This window comes from Monodelphis domestica, chromosome 8 (assembly GCF_027887165.1).
Source record: "Monodelphis domestica isolate mMonDom1 chromosome 8, mMonDom1.pri, whole genome shotgun sequence".
In the NCBI taxonomy this organism is placed as follows: domain Eukaryota; kingdom Metazoa; phylum Chordata; class Mammalia; order Didelphimorphia; family Didelphidae; genus Monodelphis; species Monodelphis domestica.
In genome coordinates, this window is record NC_077234.1 from 181714612 (window position 1) to 181740041 (window position 25430).

The 25430-nt window shown below is 32.7% G+C and overlaps 1 protein-coding gene across 3 annotated transcripts in view; it reads right to left on the reverse strand.

Annotated features, from left to right (window-relative positions):
* Positions 1–208: 208 nt before the first annotated feature.
* Positions 209–25430, reverse strand: part of ANKRD10 (ankyrin repeat domain 10) — a 45838-nt gene continuing 20616 nt past the window's right edge. The window contains exons 4-6 of one of the 3 annotated variants that reach the window (XM_001374825.5): positions 19051–19286; positions 6804–6899; positions 209–1919 (exon numbers count right to left, since the gene is read on the reverse strand). In XM_001374825.5, the coding sequence (XP_001374862.1) occupies positions 1444–1919; positions 6804–6899; positions 19051–19286 (808 nt within the window). In that variant the 3' untranslated portion in view covers positions 209–1443. Of the gene's footprint in view, positions 1938–6668; positions 6900–19050; positions 19287–25430 lie in introns of all 3 variants that reach the window. The other 2 variants (XM_016424920.2, XM_016424919.2) reach the window with 2 other exon arrangements.

Below are 25430 nucleotides of genomic sequence, written 5' to 3' on the forward strand. Positions count from 1 at the left end.
AAAGCATATACAATAAATACATGAACCTATCTAACAAAATGAAAGGACCAGAGATTTTTTCCAAGCTATTTCTGTAGGAAAAGTGATAAGAATTTAATAAAATGCATCAGAGATTGAAGACGGGCATTAGCGGGAATCCTTCTGTGGGATAAAATGCCACATTAAAATCACTTAAAATAAAATAAAAAGGCAACCAACCCATGGAAAGTTGAGCATATAAGAAATTTATTTTATTTGGAAAGGTCCCTTTTTAAACAAACAAAAAAAAGATGGTGTAGTTCGCTTAGGACACTAATTTACTCATTTAACATTTCTCCATCACACCATTCTTCATTATGAAATCACCAAAGCAGAAAATGACAATACTTGCAGTGTCACTACTAACTGCATCAATGTTGACTTGTATAAAACTATAAACAATACAAATTCAGTGTGAGACTCCTTCAAGAGTCTCTCAACTGGCTAAATATACATAGCAGAAGAAGTCTAAAGCAGAATATACCTCCAGAGAGTGGAGATGGAAAAGGGAAATCCAACATGTATCAAAAAACAATCAAATTGAAATACTCCGACCTAACAAATTCTACAAACAACAGTAATTTTCATTGCATATAAAGTAAACCGTGCTAACATCCCATCAGTGGACAATCTATGGTAAAGTGTTAAGCACATAAAGTAAAAATGCAAGATAAAAATATTCTAACATAGGATTAACTCCAGGCTGTCTCTGTTTGCAACCAAACACTGAGCTGGGTTCCACCGTACTTCATTCATGTCAGAAACCCAAATATTTAATTTGGTAATTCTCTGACACCAAAGAATGGACTATACATGTCCAATGACAAATTTTAGCGTCTAAAAGGTGAACTCATTTTCAAATGTAACTGAACTCAAGACAAAAGTCTTTTCCTCCATATAAACATTGAGATTGGTATGAGCAATCTATTCTAAGGTTGAAATAGTTCTGACCTTATAAAAGGAGAGAATATGGTCTTCTCTTTTACTCAACTAGAAAAGTAAATGAAAGTTTTTATACCTCTGAACAGGTATAATAAACTTAGGAAAGTAATCAAGACAATTCTTTTTGGCCTCTTAATTTCTATCTCCACTGTATACAACTCTGGTTTGACAGGAAAAATATCAATTTTTGGTGCTAGTATTGGGCTTGGTGACCAGTAAATGTTAAAAAAAAGGAACTTAATTCCGAAAGAGCATCCCACTGTAACAATACCTAGTCACTAAGTCCCACTCATGCAACAAACTAAGACTTCACTTTAATTAGGAAACCATCAAATGGGAAGCTTTACTTTTTCCAATAAATCGGTGTTAAAAAAAAGGTAGTTTTGGCATTCCTCAAAATTAATGCTACATGGATATTTCCTCCAAAAGTCAGTCAACAGTATAAATCAATGTGTTTCAAGTGAAGAAAATATACAATGCCTTTTAGGAACCATGATAAAGGTGCATTGTGCCCAAGATAGTATTATCGTACTTCTCTTCCACTTTAACAGAATTGGAATGCTCAACAACGCTATTAAGTTCTGGGATGCTCTCAGCTGTGTCCCCAAACCCATGGTAATGTCCATAGTGCAAATTATCTCCAATATCATCTAACCAGGAAGGTCTATTAGCTACACAGCTACTAGGGCTCCCGTTCAGGTGCAGAGAGCCACACATGTCAGGAGAAATGTTCATAGACTTTTCTGATTCTTCAGCACCATTAACAGAGGGAGTTTTCTGGCTAGTTGCAAAAGTCAGTCCTGGAATTAATCCATTGCTAATTCCATTGGGTGCTGTTAAGCATTCTCCATTTCCGTTTTCCATCCCATTGAGCTGTGTCGTGGAAGGGAAGTCCAAATGTCCATTGGTGGCATATCCACTTGTCAATGTATTCAAAACGGAGCTACTGCTATTCATATCTGCATTAAGAAATACACCTGTCACCAAAACTCAGAATCAATGGGGGGGAAAAAACATAAAAAAACTTTGCTATAATTAAATTTAAAAAAATTTAAAAAAATTTTTTTTCCAAAATCATCTAGATCCTCTCTGTACAGTATGGACAAATTTTCAAGATACTTTGCATAGATAGGTATGCTTAAAATATACTAAAAATAGCACAGATTTTGACTGTTATGATTTGCCAAAAAAATAAAATATAAAAAAGGTGGGGTCAAATTAAGAAACTTAAGCTATCCTTACTTTATAAAGTAGTCTTTCAAATTAAAACCTTATTTTATAGTAATTTTCAAAATAACTGTTTTGAGGACATTCTCTGCTATACTTGAAAAATCCCCTTAAAAAAATTCCCTGTGAAGTAAATTCCATCACACTCAAAAGTATAAAAAAAAACAAATTTGACTGAAAAAAAAATAGTCCAATGAGTACATGTAGGTTTTCACTAGAAAGCCTTAACCTGGGTTCAAGCCCAGTTTTGGACAAGTAACAGATTTGTGATCAGCAGAATTCTAATCTCCTAGTGCCCCAATGCAACCTCAAGACTATATATTCTAGCAGGTTTGCATTGTAGAGAAATTGAGTTATCTCCTCTAGGAGTTCCCAATACCAATGAAATCACAGGACCTAACCCAACCCCCCATCCAAGAAAAAATACAAAATGGTGTTCACAATGGATTAAAATGAAGTGTAACACTTCACTGAAGATTGAGGAAAACAGTCCATAAAGTAACTGAAGCAAGCTAATTACAGAAGCTTTTTTATAAGAATGTAAGACAATGCAAAGTGTTCTCAAGCAAGTTCAGACCAATAATTTAGGAAAGAGCATACACAAATTTTATAGGAATTGTTTTCTTTAAGTAATGCTCAAATGTGACATAATCCACATGCAAAATGCCAGAGACAATAATAGCATTGGCAGAATGCATAGACCAGAATGTTTACGAAAAGAAAACATAGAAATATTAATGATATTCATGCAAAATGTCATTTTGAATGACTAGTTCTGAATTTTATTAAAATGATTATATTCAGTATACATCAGTCACATTTAAAAAAAACAAATATGGGGAAACGCTGATTTTTAAAGCTTCATTAAGACAAAATTTATTCAGTAAAATATTGATGAAGGAAAAATATCTATTACAAGTCCTAGAATAGATCAATATATATATTACTGTTCTGTACTTTGTAACTTTAAAAGTGTTTATGTAGATATGAATACAGAGAATAAAGTAGTTTAAATTTGCCTCTAACCTGAGGCTATTAAAGGTTTGTCACTTAAAGTGCTGCTCTACTATAATAGTTAAACATAGTCTTACAATGACCATTTCAAAGTTTATTTCTAATAGCTTTTCGCATATAGAAGCATTTGATGCATGCTTTTGCATATTGAGGCCCTGTCAAAGTGCATATTTTAGTTTCTTCCATTTTAAGTACTTTTCCTACATTGCACAATTATGCTACATCTTCATTCCCCAACCCCTCAACTTCAACCCATGCCTCCTTCCTAATCTTTTTCAAAAAAATAAAAGGAGAAAACACTTTGCTTCGGCCAATGATGGAGACAAAGTTTACAATGTTCCAATAGTCATCAATTTTTGTGTGGTAACAAGTTTATAAACTTTTAAAAAGTAGAAATACATCAATCAAGATGTATTTTCTCATAACTACCATAAAATCTGCTACTATGGCTTAACTACAGAGGAAAATGGATAATTTCTCTGATCTTTCAAGTTGAACCTAGAGCAGCAGTTTCATGGACAACAGTGTAGTGGAAAGAATCTTCAATTTGGAGTTAGAAAATGTGAATTTTCAGTCCATTTGTCATTTCCTGTCGTTTAACCAGGACAAATGGCGTAAACACCCTAATCCTTAGTTTCCTCATCTATAATAATATAATATTTTCACTTTGTATCTCACAGGGTTGTTGCCAAGTATAATGTAAATATCAGCTGTTATTAAGTTGAAGGATAAATAATGGCCTAAGCTAATAAGCATAATTATATGTAAAAAGTTATTAACAACAACAAAATTCCCAGGCCATTTGTCCCAGGGGTGGAAACTATGTAATTCCTATTTTTAAAAAACAAAGCCACAATTTTTCTTTAAAGATAAAATTTGGCTGGGGGAGCTGTATCCACTTGAAAGATAAGAGAAAAAAAGAAAAACTTTGACAAAACAAGTAGATGTGCCCAATCAATTATCCAAATCTCTTTAACGAGATGGAAATAGTAGATGGTGTAATCAAGATTCCCAAAGGTAATTAAAAAGCTAGGCAATTGCTCAAAAAACTGTGTCTGTTGCTTCAAAACTAGCTAACTTCGATCTGATGTACTTTTTAAGAACACAGGAGCAGCTGGGCAGCCTATTTTCATAACCTATGCAGAATTAAAAGTTGCTGGAAAGGGAAGTAATATTTTTCTCAAGCAGCTAGGTTAAGCAAATTAGTTCCAGGGATCAACAACCTAAAAGCCCAAGCCAAGTAATACAGCCTCATAACACTATCATGAAAGAAAATAAAAATTACAAACCCACCAGAATCTTGCTTTTAACATACTAAATTGCAATGGCAAGACCGTCTCCGAGATCCTGCTCAAAGGGGTTTGGTTAGTACAGTCAATCCCAAACCTGCCACTTGACATTCTACCCTTCAGCTCCATTTAATGCTGCTTAATAAAGGCCTATACTTCCCTCCTTGCTGCCTTTTACCTGCTCATTCCACAGTTTCCACCGATGTCCGAACAGACGAAGGCAACAGCACATACACAGCCCGGATTTTGCCTTATGGCGGATCTGCTTTAAGATGCAGCCTCCAGGAATGCATGGCATCTAAAAGCGGGGCCCACCTGTACCAGAGTGATCTTGTTATAGCAGGGTCTCACCTAGACAGGTGTACCTCGCTTTAAGCCAACCCAGCATATGAAAATCCAGATTTACACAGAGATAAATTATGGGGCAATTAGTTGCTTTAAAAAGGATTCACAGTAAGATTCCTTCAGATATTCAGCCCCTCCCAGCAATTTAAAATGTAAAAATTTGATTTATACATTTTTCAGGAATGCATCCATCTACTGCATAAAGTGAGGTAGATCTGTAACAATTGCACTGGCACAGACCTTAAAGGGCAGCATTGTAGCATGGCTTCTGGACAGAAGTATAATGTCCTTAAAAAAAACATAAACACTAAAAAAATGCATTTCAAGTGGCTATTTAATTCAATGAGACTACCCGAACGTTTAAATTAGCCCAAAAGGGCAGAATTTGGATCATTTTTCTAAATGGTAGGTCCCTGAAATTTTAAAGAGTAACAGCGAAAGACAGACTAATTATTGCTAAAAATAGGGGGAAATAAAAAAACACTCTTGTTTTAGGATTTTTTAAAAAAAGATGTCACAAACTAATAATTATGACTGATAAAAATTATGTGCCTATTGGCACAGAGAGCTGAGCAACTTTTCTGTCTCTACTCTGAAATCTAGAGCTAAAAAATGAATGGTTTACAATTTTAACAAAGTAAACTGCTAGAAGTCCCACAGGAACAGTTGATGTCCATTATAAGTGACTTAGAAGTTTGTCCCAGTGCTTGTTCTGTCTCTTAAATTTTGCTTTACGGAGTAGCTTTGGCATTTATCCATCTGCATGGTTACAGAGATCTTAACTGCAAGTAAATGTGGTTACTATTTTAATTAGAGCATCATCCATTTGGGAGTACCTATCTATCTGCTCTTTAAAAAAAATAGGTTCCTAGGATTTTAGATTACTTAGTAAACAAGGTAATTCTACCTAAGGAAACTTTTTCACTAATATCATTTGTATGGCTTTCCTTTAGTAATTTGCTATACCAGAAATATCATAATTCATTTCCAAAAGGATATATATTATGTTTCCTTTTAAAGTTAGTTTTTAAATGGCTTTCATATTAATTCATAAAACAAAACAGTTATCCTATTATCTCCAGAGATGCACTTGGCATATAGAAAAACAACAATAAAAATTTACATCTCTAAATATCATAATTCATTAATAAAATTATTATAATGTCTATCTTTAAAGTATGTGGAAAGGCTGAGAAAAGAGCTTTTAAACTAATATAACTAAAGATACATTTCTAGAATTTCTTTTTAAAATATTGCAGATTATTAAGAATTTAATCTGTTGCTATTTAAAAATTCAAAATTTGACTATTGATCTACTTCTACAAACAGTTCCAAGCCTATGAAATCAGACATGAAAACAAAAATAAAAATCTTATAAGTTTTGCAAATATATATTAAGTTTTTTCTTTTTACCTTAATTTTAATTATGTTCACTTAGTTTTTTACTTTTTCACTTATAAAGGCTCTGGCAATTTCTAGTTTTTAGGAGAATTATCTTTATAGAACTATTTGTTTTAAGGAACATATTACTCTGAAAACACTACCAATATACTATGTGTGAGATGCAAAAAGTATTTCCAAGTTAAAAAAATTAAAAACTTTTTTAAAAGATAAAGGCACATTAAGTTTAAGCCTCAAAGCAAAATAAGAATATGACTTCATAATTATTATATATGTATATATATCCACACTAAGTGTGTCAAAAATGCTTCCTTGTGTCTGCAAACTCCCAAATTAAGAGAGTAATACAAGTTTCCAAGACACTGGATAACAATGTGCAAAAATTCAAAGAAATCTTTGTATCTTAGAAATAATATGCATACTGATTCTTACAACGACAAGGGGTTTGCATTGCTGAAACTGTATAAATTTCTATCTCTTTTGGTCCAATAGAACCACTCTCCTGTTGTTTGATGTCTTCAACCATTTGAATGTTGTTGCAGTTAACAGGAAACTGTCCACTCCCACCTGATACAACAGCAAACTCTCTATCAATGTGCATACTGTCAGCATCATCACCAGCTCCTCCGTTCACTTGTGGTATGGAGCAAAGAAAGCTTGGAGCTGTTAAAAAAAAAAAGACATGATTTTAGGTTGTTCTCTATGCATAAAAAAAAGAAAATTTTAGGTTGTTCTGTATGCCAGGACAAATAGTCCTATTCCATATTTTCAAAGGATTGAGTAGTTTAATGTTTAACCACCATTTTGATTCAATGCTACCCTTTGTATACCTTGTGCTTTGCCCTCTTTATAATGAAATCCAGACTGCTGGTCATGTATATAGTATAGTCCACTGTCTATTTAAATTGCAAGCCAGATTTTTAAAGCAAATAATGGAAACTAAAACTCATTGGAACTAGCAATACCAATCTGCATTCTATTTGATGGTGTTTGGAATTTGAAGCTTACTGTGTTTCCATTATAAGTCTTTTATTTCAAGAAAAACATACTCAACAGATAAAGGGTTATATGTTTAAAATATATTTACACTGTTTCCTTATTATTGAAATGAATGAAAATTTCTAGCAACTAAAAATTACCTAATGATGCATACGTATTTTTTTGAAATTACCATGCAAAACACTTCCACATGGGTCATTGTTAAGAGCACACTCATACAAAACCAAACCACCCAAATAAAACCACAAATACACTGTGAAAGACGGTATGCTTTGATCTGCATCTGACTCTTGCTGGAGTGGTTTTTCCCCCTTTAATTCTTGTTTTTACTTCTATGTAATAAGCTACTAATTGGAGAAAACTGAGAAAGCTAGGAGTTATCATAAGCACAAATTTGCAAATGATTTATTTGCAATGTTTAGGAGCGAATGCCGAGTTTCAGTTTTACAATGTGTTACCAAACAGAACCATCAGTGTTTTTATACCACTTCAACACCTACTGAGTACATTACATCCTTACACCTTGTGAGAGCAGCACTACTGATAGTCATCTCCATTTTACAGATGAACTGAGATGAGCTCTACTTTCCCTTGGTTTCACAGCTATTAAAAGTCGCAAGAGGAATCTGAATCCAAGTCTCTCGGTCTTATCGGTTCAATGCTCAATTATAGTGTGCCACCTTTCACTTAGTAGTGTCTCCCTTTCTCAGTTCTCTTAATTCATTCATGAAAATTACATCAATTCCTCACGTGTAAAAAGAAAACAATCATTCTCATCTGAGAAGCCAGCCCAGATCAAAAGAACAAGAGGGCAGAACTTCATTTTCGGACAGACAAGTCACATTTTTAAAAGTTTAACCACTTTTGGTTTTAAACAGAATTCCTATAAAGTTCAGGGAAGAATGCTACATACTCATAAAGATCAAACTTGACTCTCAAGAAATATGAGAAATTCCCCCCCTTTGTGTAAAGTTAGGAGAGTATGTTTTGGATTTGACTGATGTTGGTTTCTTATTCCCTCCTTTTTAATCCTGAGTAAGGGGAAGAGAAAAGAAATCACCAATAAATGAAGGTGATCTATATACTAAACAGACTAAACAGATGTAAAATCTTACATGTAATACAGTTCTAATATGGGAGACATGAATCAGTTAAGCAAAGCAGAGGCAGCAACATAATAGCAGTTTCAAATTACTCCCAATTCTGCACTGAAATCAGCTATAGGGATGCTAATGTGTAAACAGTCTTAATGATTCAGAAACAAATTTGCTTGGGACTATGCTACAGAAACAAGAAAGGCTGGGGCAGCTAGGCTGCTCTGTGGATTAGACAGCTAGGCCCAGAGACTGGTAGTCCTGGATTCAAATCTGCCCTTAGATACTTCCTAACTTTGTCATCTTGGGCAAGCCATTTAATCCCCATTACCTAGCCCTTACAGTTCTTCTGGCTTAGAATCAACACATAGCATTAATTTTTAGATTAAAAAAAAAAGAAAAAGGGCACAGATGCCCAAGTACCCAAAGGGGAAATGATAGAGGAAGAAGCAGTGTAAAGAAAATTAATGGTCTTGATTTTACAAACTGCTGGGGGGGGGGGGGGATTCCATTATGTTAAAGTTGAGTAGGAAAAAGGAAACTAGACAGTGCTTTTGTATCAATAGAACCAAAACATTCCTTGAAAATTCTTAAAACCAAAATTATAGATTGAAGCCTTCTCTCCCCCTCCTCCCACCAGTTCCTTGAGATTAAAGTACTCAAAATGCCTGATATACTTTATAAACCTAAGGGCTATTCACTCTTGAATAAAGCATTTGCTTTACAAGAAATTATATTACAAATCTAAACAACCTGTATATATACCTACATTTTATAAAGCTCTATGTAATCTTTAAAATTCTTTAAAGTTTTTATTTCCATTTTACTAAAAGTGAGGTGCCAAAAGCTCAACCATAAAAAAAATTGCAGCCTCGATATAGTATTAATGCTTCTACCTCTTTTCCTTCATTTCCAAATGGAAAATTCCTAACATCTAAATCTGGTCTCAGCTTTACAAAAAAGTAATGACTAAAAATCATTTTTAAAAAGTTAAATTATTCTATCTTCTAGTTTCTAAGCTTCCACACAGGCAGTAAAGGAAGTCAAATACTTCATTGGTGAGGAATTTAAAGGAAGAAATGTTAATGACCTAATCAGCATATGATTCTTTTAAGATTTAAAAACACCACTTCCTAAGCAAGAATGGAGAATTTCCAGTATTCAAAACAGAATCTTAAAATAACCTTGGGGTAGGTGGCCAGCTGAGTGACCTCGGGCAAGTCACTTAACCCCAATTGCTTAGCCCTTACCACTCTACAGTCTTGGAACCAGTATTGATTCCAAAATGGAAGGCAGGGGTTTAAAAAAAAAAAACAACAAACTCAGTAGTTGTGAGGCTATAAAACATAATATAGGTATATGAAAACACTACCCACAATTTAGGTGAGTACATAGTTATTTCTACAGAATACTTGATATTAACTTTTTAAATGGAATGTACACGTAAATCAATGAAAGCATAGACAAGGACTAGTGAGAATACTTATTTTGAGAAGTGAGTTGTTAGCCTGTACTAGCATACTAACAAAGGCTTAAAAATAAAATCCAAGATGGTCTTTCAAGTCCACCTTCCTCATCTTTCATATTTCTCCAGTCTTTTTGGTTTCAGTTTGGAAGCATAAAAATATCTACAACTTTTGACGATACTAAATCTTTAGACCAGCCACCATACTAGGAGATTCCACTAAACTCTCGATTCCACCCCCAACCCACCCTCCTTTTCAGTAATTCACCAGCTTTTGCATCAAGTTCAGGCCAGGTTTGCTGTATGCTATTCTATCCAAAAAAAAAAGTATATCATTTTTAAAAAATCACTTTAACCTGAAAATTATACAAGTTTGAATACCTAAGGGCAGGCTCTAGTTATTTCCATCAACTTGTTTTCCCTATGACTATTAAATATTCTCTACTCATTAAAAGATGGTGCTTTATATACCATCCCATCAAAACAGTAAAATGCTTTATTTTAAAATTACATTCATTTTCAGAAATTCTGGGAAAGCACCAGTTCCCATTTAACTTTTTTCAGGGAGTCGCATTAAAAATGGTATATGTGAAGATAAATGGATGTCAGAATTCAAAATTTTCTCCCAAAACGTTTGGGGAAAAAAAGCACAATAAAAGCAATTAAGTTGGCATTTCAGAAAAAAATTTCAAAAATCAATGTGCCCCAGGTATCCCACTTACTGCCATCTGTTAAGACAGCAATCTGCAACTACTTCACAGAACTGTTTTGGGAATCAAGTGAGATATGTGAAATGAGGTCTAAAACTTAGAAACTATAAAAAGCCTCTAGAGGACATTCTATTCTATCTGCATCATTGGATGGAATATCCCAGATTCCCTCCAATGATGCAGATCTCAGCCAAAGTGGAACTTCTTTTTGGTGACTCACATATTCTTCCTGGGCCACAGGATGAGCTGAAGACTATTAACATTAGATAGAGCTCAAGACTTATTAACTTGTAAATTCTGTAAACTACTAGGCTCAACTCCTTTCTCAATTCTAAATCTCCAAAGGCATCTTTTACTTTACTTCTGGGAATTTTTCCTTCCTTACACTTTGTAGCCTGCCACATCTATTCTGTGCCCTTCCATTGCCCTGTGTGATATGCAACTCCTTGGAGACTGCTGTTCTATATCTTGCAATACAGTAACAAGTGTTGATAAAGTCTCTATTTCTGGTTAAGCTTGGGGTCATTTAGTCCTGCAAAACTTTTGGCAGTTCATTCTATATTTGTTATGGGGTTAGTAGAGGGAAATATGGGGAGATGGACAGCCCACTTGTGGAAACAATGCTTGTCTATGTTGACTGATTTTATGCATACACACCCCCATAAATAATGTCTTTTGTCTATCCATCTGCACATTGTAATTTGGGCAACAGAATTCTTGAGTTGTTCCAGATCTCTTCCAAGAGGCCAGGCAATTTTCCAGGACTTGATGCAAAGAACTTCGAATCATCTGTAAACAGGAACACCTACAGGACATCACCCAGAGAACTGCTCTACAACTCCGTGCTGGATCTCCATCAGAATGGCAGAGTTCCTTCAGTGATACTTCAGGCCTAATGTTTATAACCATTACCATCAAATTAGGGCTTCTTCGGGACTCGGGTATACTATGAGGAGGTTATAAGTTGAAAACATCTTTAAGGCAGTGTCATATTCTAACAAATTAAAGATCTTCCTATGATAAATGGTAATTTTTTTTTTTACATATTTTAGTCAATTATAGAATGGTAGCATATTGCCCATTCTCAACAGTAACTAGATTTTATCAACCCATTAGGAAGTGTCAAAAAATATAGAATAAAGGTCAGGGATATCAGTACCATTTCCAATTCAAGTACATTTGGGACTAGGAGGTAGCTTTGCAGTCCATGATAGCTGCTATTTAAAAACAAAGGAGTCTTTTTCATGGTTCTTCAGTTTGTTGGTTTCCATCCATTTCCATCTTTAAATGCCCTGGGGGTGACTTTGCTTAGTGCCTCTCTTCAAATAAAGGAAAAAATTTAGAAACACCTACTTTGTGCTAAGCAATGAGTTAAAGGTGCATGTTTGGAAAGCTCTTGCCCCCCAAAAGCTTAAATTCCAATAAGACATTCAAATAGCAAGAGACAAAAGTTCTTTTTGTTTTGGAAAGTTATGGGCTCAGTGAACAGAAATAAAGGGAGTAGAGCAATGGTAACAGTGATTTGACTTGGACAACAAAAAGCAAAGGGGTTCAGGTTTATATGTTCAGAAGCAAAGAAATAAGATGGTTAGTTTAGGTGGTGTTAAAGTACGCCTGATATAGCAGGCCCTCAAGATGAGTAGTTCTGGAAATGAAAAGGTAAAATCCTCTTTAAACTTGTTTTGCCCACTATTGCTTCTCTCTGGGTAGCAATACTGCTCATAGTATGTTTCTTAAGAATTTATTAACCAGTTTATATTCTAGTGTTGTTGACCACCATTTCTTTGTTGAATAGTTTATATGAAGTTAGGACTAGCGATTTCACTTATCCATTCCCAGGCAGTGGTTAAGTGACTTACATAGCAACAAAGGTCTGAGGCCAAATTTGAGCCCAGGACCTCATTTCTACTAGGCCTGCCTCTCAATCCACTAAGCCACCTACAGCGGCCCCTCACTATCCATTTTCAATCACATGCTGGATCTTTATCACTTTTTTCTAAAGGAGGAAACATTATAGCAATTTAGGCATAAAAAAGCAAGAACATAAATTCTGGGATTCCTGGGGCCTGAATCAACAACCCGATAGCTGTAGCATAAGCATATGCTTTTTAAGCAATAATTACATTGAGTATTTCTCTCAATGTTATACTCTTAAGATAAGCAATCTTGAGTATTGTGATTAAGAAAAAGATAATGCAACTTGTAACACACCTAAGAACATAACAATAGTCCCTGTGACAGTAACAGCACAAGAGAACCTAAAGTAATAAAAAAAGTTTTCTTTTATACCCTATAGCCAAGCCCTAAGGCAATTTCTCCAGGTAATTTTACCAACTCCCAGAGGTTCAACTACTAACTCTATAGTTGTGATAGAAGCATTTTATAACTCTTCTGATAATGGACAAATATTAATAAAGGATAATCCATTAAAATTTTTTTAATTCTTATCAGACTACTAAGTCTGAAATTAATGTTCCTGAATCATACTTTGCATTGCTACCCCACCTTCCTTGCTGCTCTTATAAAATAAGCAAAAGCATACATATAATATTCAAGACTTTTCAAAGTAGCCCTACAATTTCTGAAGTCTTTGTAAAGCAATTATTTCTTATTTATTAATTTTCCTTAAAACAAAAAAAACCCTTAAAACCATTTCCACCTTATGTCCTTTAAAATTATGACATGTAAAAGAAACATACTTCCTTTTAATATACAATTGAGTAATATTTTTCATTGTATTTTTGACTGAGAGGCATTTTAACCTAAGTAGCAGAACATTAAGATACACATAATTATATAAAATGGTCAGAGTAAAGCAATGAAAATATAAAAGCTTATGGCATTAATTATGAAATAATTAAGTACTAAACATATACTATGTGTCAAGCACTGTTAGAAACACTAGATACAAAAAGACAAAAATGAAATCATCTTTGGAGGAAAAAAACACTTTTGGTTCATAAAGCTAATTCTCAACGTTTTTAAAAAAATCATATAAGGTGGCTAGTTCTGTGTCTTTATCCTATTACAAATTCAATCTGCCTCTGAAAAAGCTAAAAGAATTCTTTAAGGTCAGTGTGCCTATCTTATAAAAACAATGAAGAAAGTATCAATTATTTTTGTAAACTCACTTTGAAAAAAATATTTTAACTACCTCAGAATATGACATTATTGCCCAAATAAAACAGCCAAAAAAAAATTTTTTTAAACTAGTTATTAGACATTTAAAAGAAAGCTTCTTTGAGTGGGTATAAGAAGGTGTACCTTCTCAGTTTGATATATGTCACTGTAACATGTATGATTTTGTATAATTAAAATGTAGCACTGGAATAAAAATACAAAAGGAAAAGAGTTATAAACTAAAGCTTTAACCAAGAAATCATGAGCAAATATTACTCTTGGAATAAACACTAAAAAGTTGTCCTAGAAATGCAAGTTTAGCCTTTGGTTTATAATTCTGCAGCACTTGTATACAACCATTAGAAGTAAACAGGCAAGAATAATTCTCAATGATCAAATTATTGTTATACTCAGTTTCTATTCCTAAGGTTTACCTACTCAAAACTATATTTAGTGAGTGTAAATGGTAGTAACAGTTAGAGGTGGTTGGGCAACTCTATGATGTCACATTGTAATGAATAATTATTTTCCAAACTCTGGGAGATGCATTCATTTGTGTGAAATAAACTATTTCCTAAGGATATAGAGCACCTGACCAATTCCCCCCCTAAAATATACATGTTAATTTTGGCAGTAGTTTCTTTGAAATCCACCTACTAAGTAGAAATACACAAAAAGGTTCAGCAGTCTTTTGGATATCCTAAGTTCAGGACAATGAGGCAAAAAGTAACAGTGGAAAAGATATTTTCATGTTCATGCCATCCAAAGTACCCAAATGAAGAGATCACATGTAAGAAAACACTTGACAAAAATTAACTTGCAAGTAAGGTTAATTTCCCTTAAATGGTTAGGAATTTTATTTCATCCTATTGACAAATAGGATTATCTGTGATAGTGTAACCCAATAACCAAGAATACAAGTCATCAATGCTTTTTAACATAAAGTTTTCTTCAAAAGGTTATCTTTGTTTAGCCCAGGCTCTTCCTTATCCTATTACCAAAATAGCAAGTATTTATATTATGGAGAGGAAAGAGATCACTCTTTTAGGTCATTGTAAACAGAATCTCATTCTGAATTATTAACATTAAAAAAAGATAGCTGTTTGAATGTTATAGCAGAAGTATATTATTTTCTAAACAGATAAGCCAGCTGACTTTTTCTATTTTCCTCATTCCTTTCATAACTGATTATAAATAAACAAATAAATATATATATATATAAAAACAATAAAAAGAGAATTTTAAGGAGAAAATTATTATGGAGGGGAGGAGTAGGAAGATTTTTCACTTCTATAGGTTTTCCGGATGGTAGGTCTTTCAAAAAAATTGACAAAACACAAAAAATGTTATTTCCCATGTAAACTAATTCAATACTAAAATTGATAGAAACCTTGAAAGGGGAAAGGGAATAGATACAATAATGTTCTAAGAGAGGAGCTCACTAACTTTATTCTTTAGCATAATACTGCTTCCTCTTTCATTTAAGCTAGAATATTTCAAAAGCATAATGACCTCCAATTATTTTAACATATTTACATAAGTATGCAAGGGCAATTTCTTTATATATAAATATATAGAGATTTTATTCTTGGCATGTAAAATTTTAAAAGGCAGCTTTTTATATTTAATACAAAATGATAAAATTTGAACACTAAGCACCAATTCAAATGAATCAGAGAAAATCATAAGCACAATAAAATCCAGAATATCTGAATAGTAAAAGAAGTAAAATTATATTGGGGAAAACTGTGGCAGAATACACATAACCCTCTTTGAGCAAATTATCTGGGTATTGCAGATAAAATTCTCCAATATTCACAAAAATTTTGTTTTACTTGGATATCTTCAGGTTTCCAATTTGCATATTTGTACACATAGAATACAGTAACGGTCCATAATTTCCTTTTCCTTCCTCTCTACTTGATTCCACTGAAATAAAATTACAAAACTGACAAATCTAGGACATTTCAAATAAATGGAAAAAAATAAGAGGTATAAATAAACTACAGTAGTATTATATAATGTAAATGAGGCATGTTGACATTACATTAAGTGAATAAGGAATAAGTAGTATCTTAGAGATTCTTTTGTAAAATAGCATACATATTCAAGCAGTTATTTGAATTCCATGTCTAGAATATAAAAAAACACACCTTTTAAGTTTAGAGAAATTAAATCTTCAGGGGAAAAAACAGAGACTAAACACCTGAAACTGAAGTTCTAGAGTATTTACAATTAAATATGACAGCATCACAGACATTTCCCAAGTTACCTGAGGTGCTTGACCACATTCTTAACAAGTTGAACCTGCTTGGTGCTATACAAACCTGGTTCCTGATTCATTTAATTTACATTCAACCAGCAATAGTTTAAAAAAAAATACAAAGAAATAAGGCATTCTATTTTATCCTTATAAAAATATACTAACAGGGGCAGCAAGGTGGCTCAGTGGATAGTCACACCTAGAGACAGGTCATAGATTCAAAACCTCAGATACTTCCTTGCTGTGTGACCCCGGGGGCAAATTATTTAACTCTGATGTGCATCCCTTACTCTTCTTCCTTGAAATAAATACTTAGTAACAATTCTAAGACAGAAGATAGATATGCACACACACATATTTATATGTATATACCTTGTTTCTCCACCTCCTAGAATCATAAGGAATTGACGAAAACTAGTATATCATATAGAAATGGGCTCTTTTGAATATAAAGATAAAAAGCTCGGGAGCCATCTTTGGAATTATTACCCCACCAGTTGATCTGAGGCAGATTTCAAAATATGAAGTAGCTACTTTTAAATCTTACTCAGATATGCAAATTTTGTATGGGCTTCCTCTCCATTTCCTTTGCTACAAATGATAGATTTAATATAGAAATGTTCATTTGAAGAAGCCTGGGCTGCTCTTGGTAGGCATTAAAAAATAAGTAGAACTGGGATCAACTCAGTTTTTAGGGGAGGGGAAAAGCCGCATAACTCAGAAAATTAGCACTGATGATTCAGTATATGGATTTGATCTATAGTACAAGGTAAACTTTTAAATGCTGATAGAAAATAGTAAAGGACTCTTATTTTATGTCAGATTCATTGACAAAAAATTAAAATACAAAATCTGTTTCCATGGTAATTTCCTAGATGAATTCCAACAATTAATTTTTTATCTAGTCCAAAAGTCTTCTTGATGCAGAATTCCATCCCACCCACCCCCCAACAAAACCCTTGGATTAAAGTCATTGACAGGAAATTAATGACCATACTTCTCTTTTGTTCAATTCATTAAGTAATTAATAAATGCCTATTATGCCAGGGGCTGAGAATAAAAAAATGAAGATCAAAATGTTCTTATAATCAATGAATTTACATTCTGGTGGGGAGAAAATATATATGGTTGTCAATTTTTGCTATTTTTAGAACCCATGAGTTCAAAAGCATTGGTGCAGGGAAACTCTTTTGGTAAGGATATTCGCTTTTACAAGTATAGATCACCAATTATTCTGAAACTGCCTTATAGAGCTGCCTGGGGCAGAGAAAGATTAGATGAATTGCCCAGGGTCACAAAGGGAATATATATTGGAGGTCAGACTTTAAACCAGGTCTCCCTGGATGAGACTGTATCTCTATCATTCCATGTTGAAAAAAACATAAATAATATTATGTAAATACAAATAAGTCTAGAAAAAAAGATTTAGATTGTGGAGGTCTTTATATTATAGACAAAATTATATTTCCTAAGGGTAATAGGAAATCAATGAAGCTTCTTAAGTAGGGAAGTGATAGTTAGATATATGCCTCAGGAATATCTATATGGAAGCTGAGCATAAGATGGAATAGAAAAGCTGGACATAGGGAGCCCAATTGTGTTATTAACAGCCAAGGTGAAAGGAGACAAAAAAGGGCCTGTTTTACAAAATTCTCCACAGACTCTGATCCTAGTTCTATTCTCTAACACTATACACAAAGGAGGGAAACTCACAGATGAGGAAGTTTCCTGTACTAATGTAGGCGAGAACATTCTCTAGCAACTTATGGTTGACCTCAGTCACACTGAGTGATTTACCTGGAGCTGGAAAGCTAGTACATCCCAGAGGTGGGATATGATCATAAGTTTTCTTAGCTTCAAGCTCATCTCTCTATCCACTACTCTCCACTATACAAAAAACTAAAATATTTGGCTTCTAAATTTCTTATCATCTATTAATGTCTTCTTTAAAATGGCATCTGGAATATCACAAATAGGTAGTTTTACTTTTTTTATGTTTAGATACCATCAATGAAGCCTAAGGTTTTATTAGTTTTTAGAGCAGATATCAGCGAATTCATAATGACTTTATAGAATTTGTTAAATATGTGCAGAAATTTATAGTTAAATCTACTTTCTCACACTGATTTTCCATAGTTCTGTCTTGTCAAGATACTTTCATTCAAAAATATTAGCTATATGCTTCCAAAATGTAGTCTTATTTACACATGACAAACTTAGCAGTTTATGTTTAATTTATGATTAAAAAAGAGGAAGAGCTACCATCTAACAATCTATGGAAATTATTTTATGTGGGCTAAAACATTGAAATCAATTCCTCCTTTCCCCTCACATAAAACTACTGAACACAAGGCTTAAGAGACAGATAGGTGGCTCAGTGGTTTGAAAAGTCAGGCCTAGAGATAGAAGGTCCTAGGTTCAAATACAGACTCTTCTTGGCTGTGTGACTCTGAATAAGGTATTTAACCTCCACTGTCTAGCCCTTAACCATTTTTATTCCTTTGAACCAATTCATATTATTGATTCTAAGATGGAAGGTGGGGGTTTAAAAAAGAGAGGCTTAATATGCAAAATTATTTAAAAAGTAAACTGTTTGAGTCTATGATTTTTTAAAAATGTTATCAGAGAAAAGGGCCATTCACAACAGAAATAAATTTACTCACCTTAATATGGAATACAGTGTTTAAAATGACACAGGGTGTGCCATGGAAAGATAGGGTCAAAATGGCTATACGTTATCAGAATTTTTTTTCACAAGCTTAATAAGTCAAAAACCAAATAAATCAGGCACAATGGCAGAATTTTTTAATAGTTATATTTCAAATACAAGTACAACACAGAAATATTTCTATAATCTACGTCACAATGCCCATGTAAACTTGAGTAGTAGCAAGACTGCACTAACATTTGTTCTTCAGCATGTTTTGAGCCTGTTTAAATTTCTCTCATCGCTCTTTTTCATAAGAGGCCAGTCTTCACAGCTACAGAGAAGAAAACTTGAAGGTAAACAAAGAGTACTTCTCTTGGTCAATGATCTCCTTGTCTGTAAAGCTCCCATTAATCTAAAAAGGGAGCCTTTAGCTTTTATTACTTAAGTGAGATATGTAAAAAAGGAACATGTTTATTATAACTAGTTTCTTCCCCACCCCTAAAGCAGTCTCACCTTCAGTTCTAGCCTTCTTTATTCCAGCAGACTCGACATCTTCAAAGGACCGCTTTCGATTTGTCCCACCACTAACATGATTAGGAAATGCATTCTGATGAACCCCATTTAAGGTTCCATTATTATAGAAACGAGTCAGATGACAATTCTGGAGGTTCAAGAGAAACTGGGCACATTCTTGGAAACCCTGGGTATGTGCAATGTCTGCTGCTGTCAGGCCACTGGCATTTCTTAAGCTGCATAATACAAAGAAACTGAATTACATTCCATTAGCAGTTTAACCTAGCTGCTGCTCCTGCTGTTCTTACTGACTAACTATCTGAAGGTGATATGAGAGAGATAGAAAGACTATACAAAAATTTACAGCAAATTTTTGTTAAAGAATAAGTAAATCATCTTAGTTCTTTAACTAACTTTTGCTCTTAAACATCTGGTTTCTAAGCAAGATTTGGAAGACAGTGTATGAAGACAAAAATCAATATTTCTAAACTCCCTTTAAAAAGTTATATTCCTATTTAACATAAAATATCAAAATAAAATGCTTAATCTGAAGAATAAGAACTTTATACTAGCTTCAGACTAAGCTTGAAATCCTGAATTCTATCATCTGCCTATACTATATAATCCATTATTCTATCTTGAGTAAAAAGTTAATTATATAATCAAAACAAACATGTACTAGTAATTGTCCATGGCATTCATATATCAATCACTATTCTGCCTAATAAAAAAAAATTATCATTGATAAAGCTCAGGCCTGCTCATCGCAGATTTTATTAAAATATGTGACACTGTAAGTGGAAAGGTAGGGGACTACTTTGATACTAAAATTAAGTATCCTAATTATCTTATTAAAAGACTGTGTATTGCTTAAAACTAATCTTGATTAGATGTTAATTTGGAACTGGAAATTAGGAAAAACTGGTCAAGACAATGTGAATGAGAATTCACTTTGGAAAGTCTGCTTACTCATTTATAAGTAATTCTCTATAACAGAATATGCATGTATTACTTCAAACAATCAAGATTTTGATTCCTTCTTCAACACACTAAAAGGTAAAACTAAGGTATCTAGTCATGAAAATTAAGATGATGGAAACAGTAAAATAAAGTCTCAATAATTATTAATTTGATTTTCAAGAACAAATTAATTCTAAATTATCAATTACACAGTTCATGGGAAGTCAAATTTTAAAAGACAAAGCTATTTCATGTTGAAATTTCCCTGAAAGACAAGAATAGTGTTTTATGAGCAAAACTAAGAAACTACTTAGCTAAAGGTCAATCAACTAGAAGAGTATCTATCTAAAAGAGCCTCCAAACTATTCACTACATAGCATTAGCATGATTTAAATAAAAGATTAAATGCTACAACTTGAAATAATTTTTAAATCCTTAATCTAAAGATCATTTCATAAAGTCACTAATGAGAATGAGAAACAACTTGAGGCTGAATATTCTAAAGCCCTATCAAAAAAACAAAACAAAACAAAACAAAAAAAACAACAACAACCAAAAAAAAACAATTTTACCCATACTGATGACCACAAGATTTGTATTATTCCTTTCTCAAACCACTAAGAAAATTCTGGAGTTCAAATTATAAAAAAGAATGGAAAAATTTCCCTAAATGAGAGATCAATTTAAGTATCAAAAGCTATCGAAATCAAATGTTTTAAAGTAATTTTAGCTACTCTTTACTTTTGTTCAAGTATAAAAAAAGCTAAAGTAGTAAGAATTCCACAGAAGATTTTATTTACAAAATCTTTCCATCTTCATGGAAAGGATACAAGTTAGGGATGTCTAGAATTCCTGAGGAATATCACTGACAATTTTACTATGAAAGTTATAAAACCTAATGGACGTTATTCTAGAATTTTACATTATACTATCTGAATTTGAGGTATGAATTGGAATAGAAAAGAAATAAAGTTAGGTCAGAATATGCTAATGGGTTGTTTGTACAAAGTGAGTTATATACAAAATATAGGGATTGTTTGCACTTCAAAGTAACAATACATTGGACCTAGGGAAGACTGAAAGAATGAAAGATGGGCAACAAGACCAAGAAAACATGAAGGCTAACATGAAAGCATAAAAAAAAAATTAAGACAAGAGTTTGGAAAAAAATGTGTAAGAAGCCTAAAAAAATATAAATATTATGGATGAGCATTGGTTTGCTCTGTAGACCCAGGAATATAAGAATGAATGAAATGCTACTCCCTCCCTCTCAAAAACTGAGGACATACATATTTAGGAGAAATACTGAAGAATACTATATGGTACACAGGAGGTTTTGAGAACATATACCACAAGTTACGTTAAGTTGAAAATATAGATTTAAAAGATCTCTAGATAAGCTAACAGGATTACAAAAACCTTATTTTTGGGGGGAAAAGCTGTTTAGAACATTCCTTGAATTCTAAAGTTGACAAAAGGAAAAAAAAAAGCATCTTTCTACAAAAAAAAACCCTTTAATGTTCATCAAACAAATATTGGACTGGATGGATCCCAAGTAAATCTGGTATGATTTTTTTAAGTGAAATTAATTTCCTAAGGGAAATGTGTCAATATGTTTACTGCCAGAAAGAAAAGATTTAGGGTTGAAAAAGCAGAAGAGTAATGGTTCTTAAACTATTTTCCTATAGCTCCCTTTCTCCCTCAAAGGGAAAGGACATGCCATTACATGATTTTCACAAAGAATGGCATTATTTTGGATAATAAAATTACATTGACTTTGTCTATTTAGAAAACTTAAAATGAATTTTGATTTGTCACAAAATTAAAGTTTAAGAAGATGAGAAAATACAAAGGGGATTAATAGAATTAAAGAATTCTGCACTTTTCTAAACTACTTGTAGACTTAAGGAAAATTAATTTAAAAAACCAAATGGGCTATATGAGCCAAGAATCAGGAAACAAGGATTAAAATGTATCTTTAGAAGATTTACATTTCCCCAACCAAAGAACAGATGGAAGAATCTGAGTGATAGACCCCTAGTACTTCAGAAGTCCTGTCTAATGATTAGTTTGTATCACTAAACAAAAACCTTTGTTATTTCACAGAAAACTTCCAAATTTACCATTTATAGTCAATGTTCAATAAAAGCAAATCAATTACAATAGTGAAGTGTCTTTGTTGATTTTCTCCTCTTTAGGGTTGGGTAGAAGGTAGTGCAGTATAGCGGAAAGAATGTTGAACTTGAAGTCCATAAAAGACCTAGTGTTCAAATTCCATTTCATGCTAGGCAACTTAACCTTTCTGGGCCTCTTAATTATAAGATACTCTTAATAAAATGGAGATAATCCTACCTGTGGTAGCTATCTAACTCACTGGGTTGTGAGGCTCAAAGATGTTCAAATACAGAAAGTGCTTTGTAAACCACACATAAAATATATCTAATTCATTCAATGCAACTTTTAAATTTGTTGCCTTTAGTCTAATTGTACCTTATTATGTCCTGCTTTTCAGCTGTCTGTTCTGTACAATTTAGTATTTTGTAATATCAGCATGTAATTAATTCTGGTAATACTATCTTGTTCACTGATTGCTTCATTTGTAAGTATTGTCTTCTCAACTAGATTATAAGGTCTTTTGAAATAGATCACAGGACTGGGCGCGTAATTAAGTATGTACTGAATATGCATTTAAAAAAGGAAAGTAAATTATATTAACTGCTTTTTAATAAAGGTTATATATTATTTAAATTGAAGATTTAATTCATAATATCAATTCTTAATCATGTCACAGAGGCTTACAATCCTTAATATTCCCAATGACAAGAAAAAACACAAATAACACTTGTTGGCACTACTAATGATTCATAATTCTTTTGTACTTTTTTCTTTTAAAAACTTTTAAGTGGCTTAATATTTACTTTAAAAACCACATTGCAATAAGTGTAGTTCAAAATGAAATGGGCAAAAATCATCATGTTCTATTCTTAATCTGTTTTTGTAATAATTTTCAAATATGCCATTTCATGCAGGATGAAAAAAAAGAGAGAATTTGAAATGAGTAGCTAAAGTTGTTAAATGTATCTTTGCCATCACCTAATCTAAAACATTTTATGAATAGGTGAAGAAACTGGGGCCTAAGAAAGTGAAATTTAATTGCCTACACCAAAAGATTTAGCAGCAGAGCTGGAATCACAACTTTGGAACCTTCCTGACTCCAGCCCAGTAATTTTTCTTCTACTCATCTCTTAAAATGCTATCCATTTTTTCTTAAAATAGTCACAAAAATGTCCCCATAACCTTTTTTTTTATTCATGTGTTTCTTATATGGTAACCATATTCAATTTTAATCATCTTTATTAAAAAGATATTACTCTAAAAATATTGTCATGAAAATATTTCAACTTATATAAGACCCTCACACTTCAGCCAGCATAGCAAAAAAAAAAATAATAAAAATAAAGAGGACTTTGTATATGATATCTAATAGCAGAGAACAAATATTAACTTAATACTAACTCACTTTTAACAAAATTTAACCTTGGCTTAAGAAGACTCTCATTCCCAACACTTCAGTTTTTAAGAGTTACAGGATAAATTTAAAATCCCCCCCTAAAGCACTTAGATCTATGTCTTTCCAATTTAATTATTTTTATATATCTGGCCCAAGATGACCCTGATGTCTGTATTATTAAAGTATGAGGAGGCGTTTACTGGGTTGTTACTGTTTTAAGAATGCATATGCTACGGTACTCCAAAGGGAAATTAGTAACAATTGGAGCCAGTGCTACCCAAAAACCTTTTTTTAAAAAAAAAAAGAGGTTCCAAGATCTTTAATGACAACTGAAGAAATAGTGAAATTATACATTCACTGTTCTGAGGCTATGCCTCTGAAGACAAAAATTTAAAGAGAACCAAACACCTTAGATTTGACATTCCTTATTTTTTAAAATTTGCCATGGACTTATGTAGCATTAAAATAAAAATTTGTGCTTAATAGGTCCTCTTGAGTTTTGTATTACAACTGAAAGTACTGCATCTAGTAACCCTAAGGCTGTAACTGTCCTACAGTATTTATAAAGTCTAGGAAGAAAATGGTAATTTTTGGAGATAGTTACTAGAGAAGCAAATAGAAATGGATATATTAATTTTGTCAGTACATCCATCCAAATTTATGAAACACTGTAATTATATACTTTACTAAGACTAGTATGGCCATGCATATTATGAACTATTTGAAGAAATATCTTTAATCAAGACCTTCAATTTTCTTCTAGCATTTAGCTTTCTTGATTTCTAAATTTGTTCTATTTAAAAAAAAAAAAGGAAAAACATAATGGGGGTTTTAACTGCACGGCTCAATTTCAAGAGCAAAAAATACATACTGACCATATCTTTGTTACTTATATAGGACAGATAATTGTGCATTTTTTTCCTACAAGTTTCTTTTGTATTGACTAAAATTAATTATTAGGAAAGGTCTGTAATAGGCAAAGAATCTAACAAGAGGTAAACAAAACTTTCTTTATACTGAAAACTGAGAGTTAGGACATTAATTTTAATCCCTTTAAAAGAAGTACATTACCAGAAACTCTTCTTTATATTTTCCACTTACAGTGTCACAAGAATAAAGGTGGTGAATGAATAGGCTTTTCTATAAAGAAAAACCAAATTAAAAAAAAAAAAGAATTTTTTAAAAAACTCAGTATTTACAGGAAATTACTGAAAAGGCTATTTTTTTTTAAAACCTGAGTTTCACATCACCTTCAGTCATGTTTTCTTTTTGTTAATGCCATGCGACAATCTAAAGTAAACCACATCTTTTGAATATCAATGTAATATTTCTGTTAAAAATACTGATCTCAACTTAACTATTGTTAGTTTAGTTTACAAATAAAGGTAGATATCATAAATTAGGGTAAGCAAAAGCATGCAAATCTAAAGATTCTATATCTGAATTCCTAGATTAGCATTAAAACCAATCACCGCAACAAATACCTCAACAGTATGCCTTGTGTGGAGAAAGGAAGCGATACTGAACATTCAATGCCACAACTGTAAGGTTTTCGGAGAAGCACCTGTGGCAGTTTCAGCAGTTTCTATATGGAATGCTCCCCCTTTCTAGGATTACTTGAAAAAATCAAGTCAATTCGAATTACGTAGCTGTAAAACATTGACATGTGTAGTTTTTACAGTTTCAGAATCTTCTGTTTGATTTAAAACGGGCAAGGGTTCATAAAACAGGAAACTTATATCAGATGGGATCACATATTTGCAGGCAACATTTAGATTTAAAAATACATATACATACATAAGGTGCAGTAGCACATTATTCATTGCGTTTAAGCCATTATCATGTGACCACCTTAACCATGAGATACTGTGACAGGACACTGTCTTTTTAATAACGATATTTTTTTTTA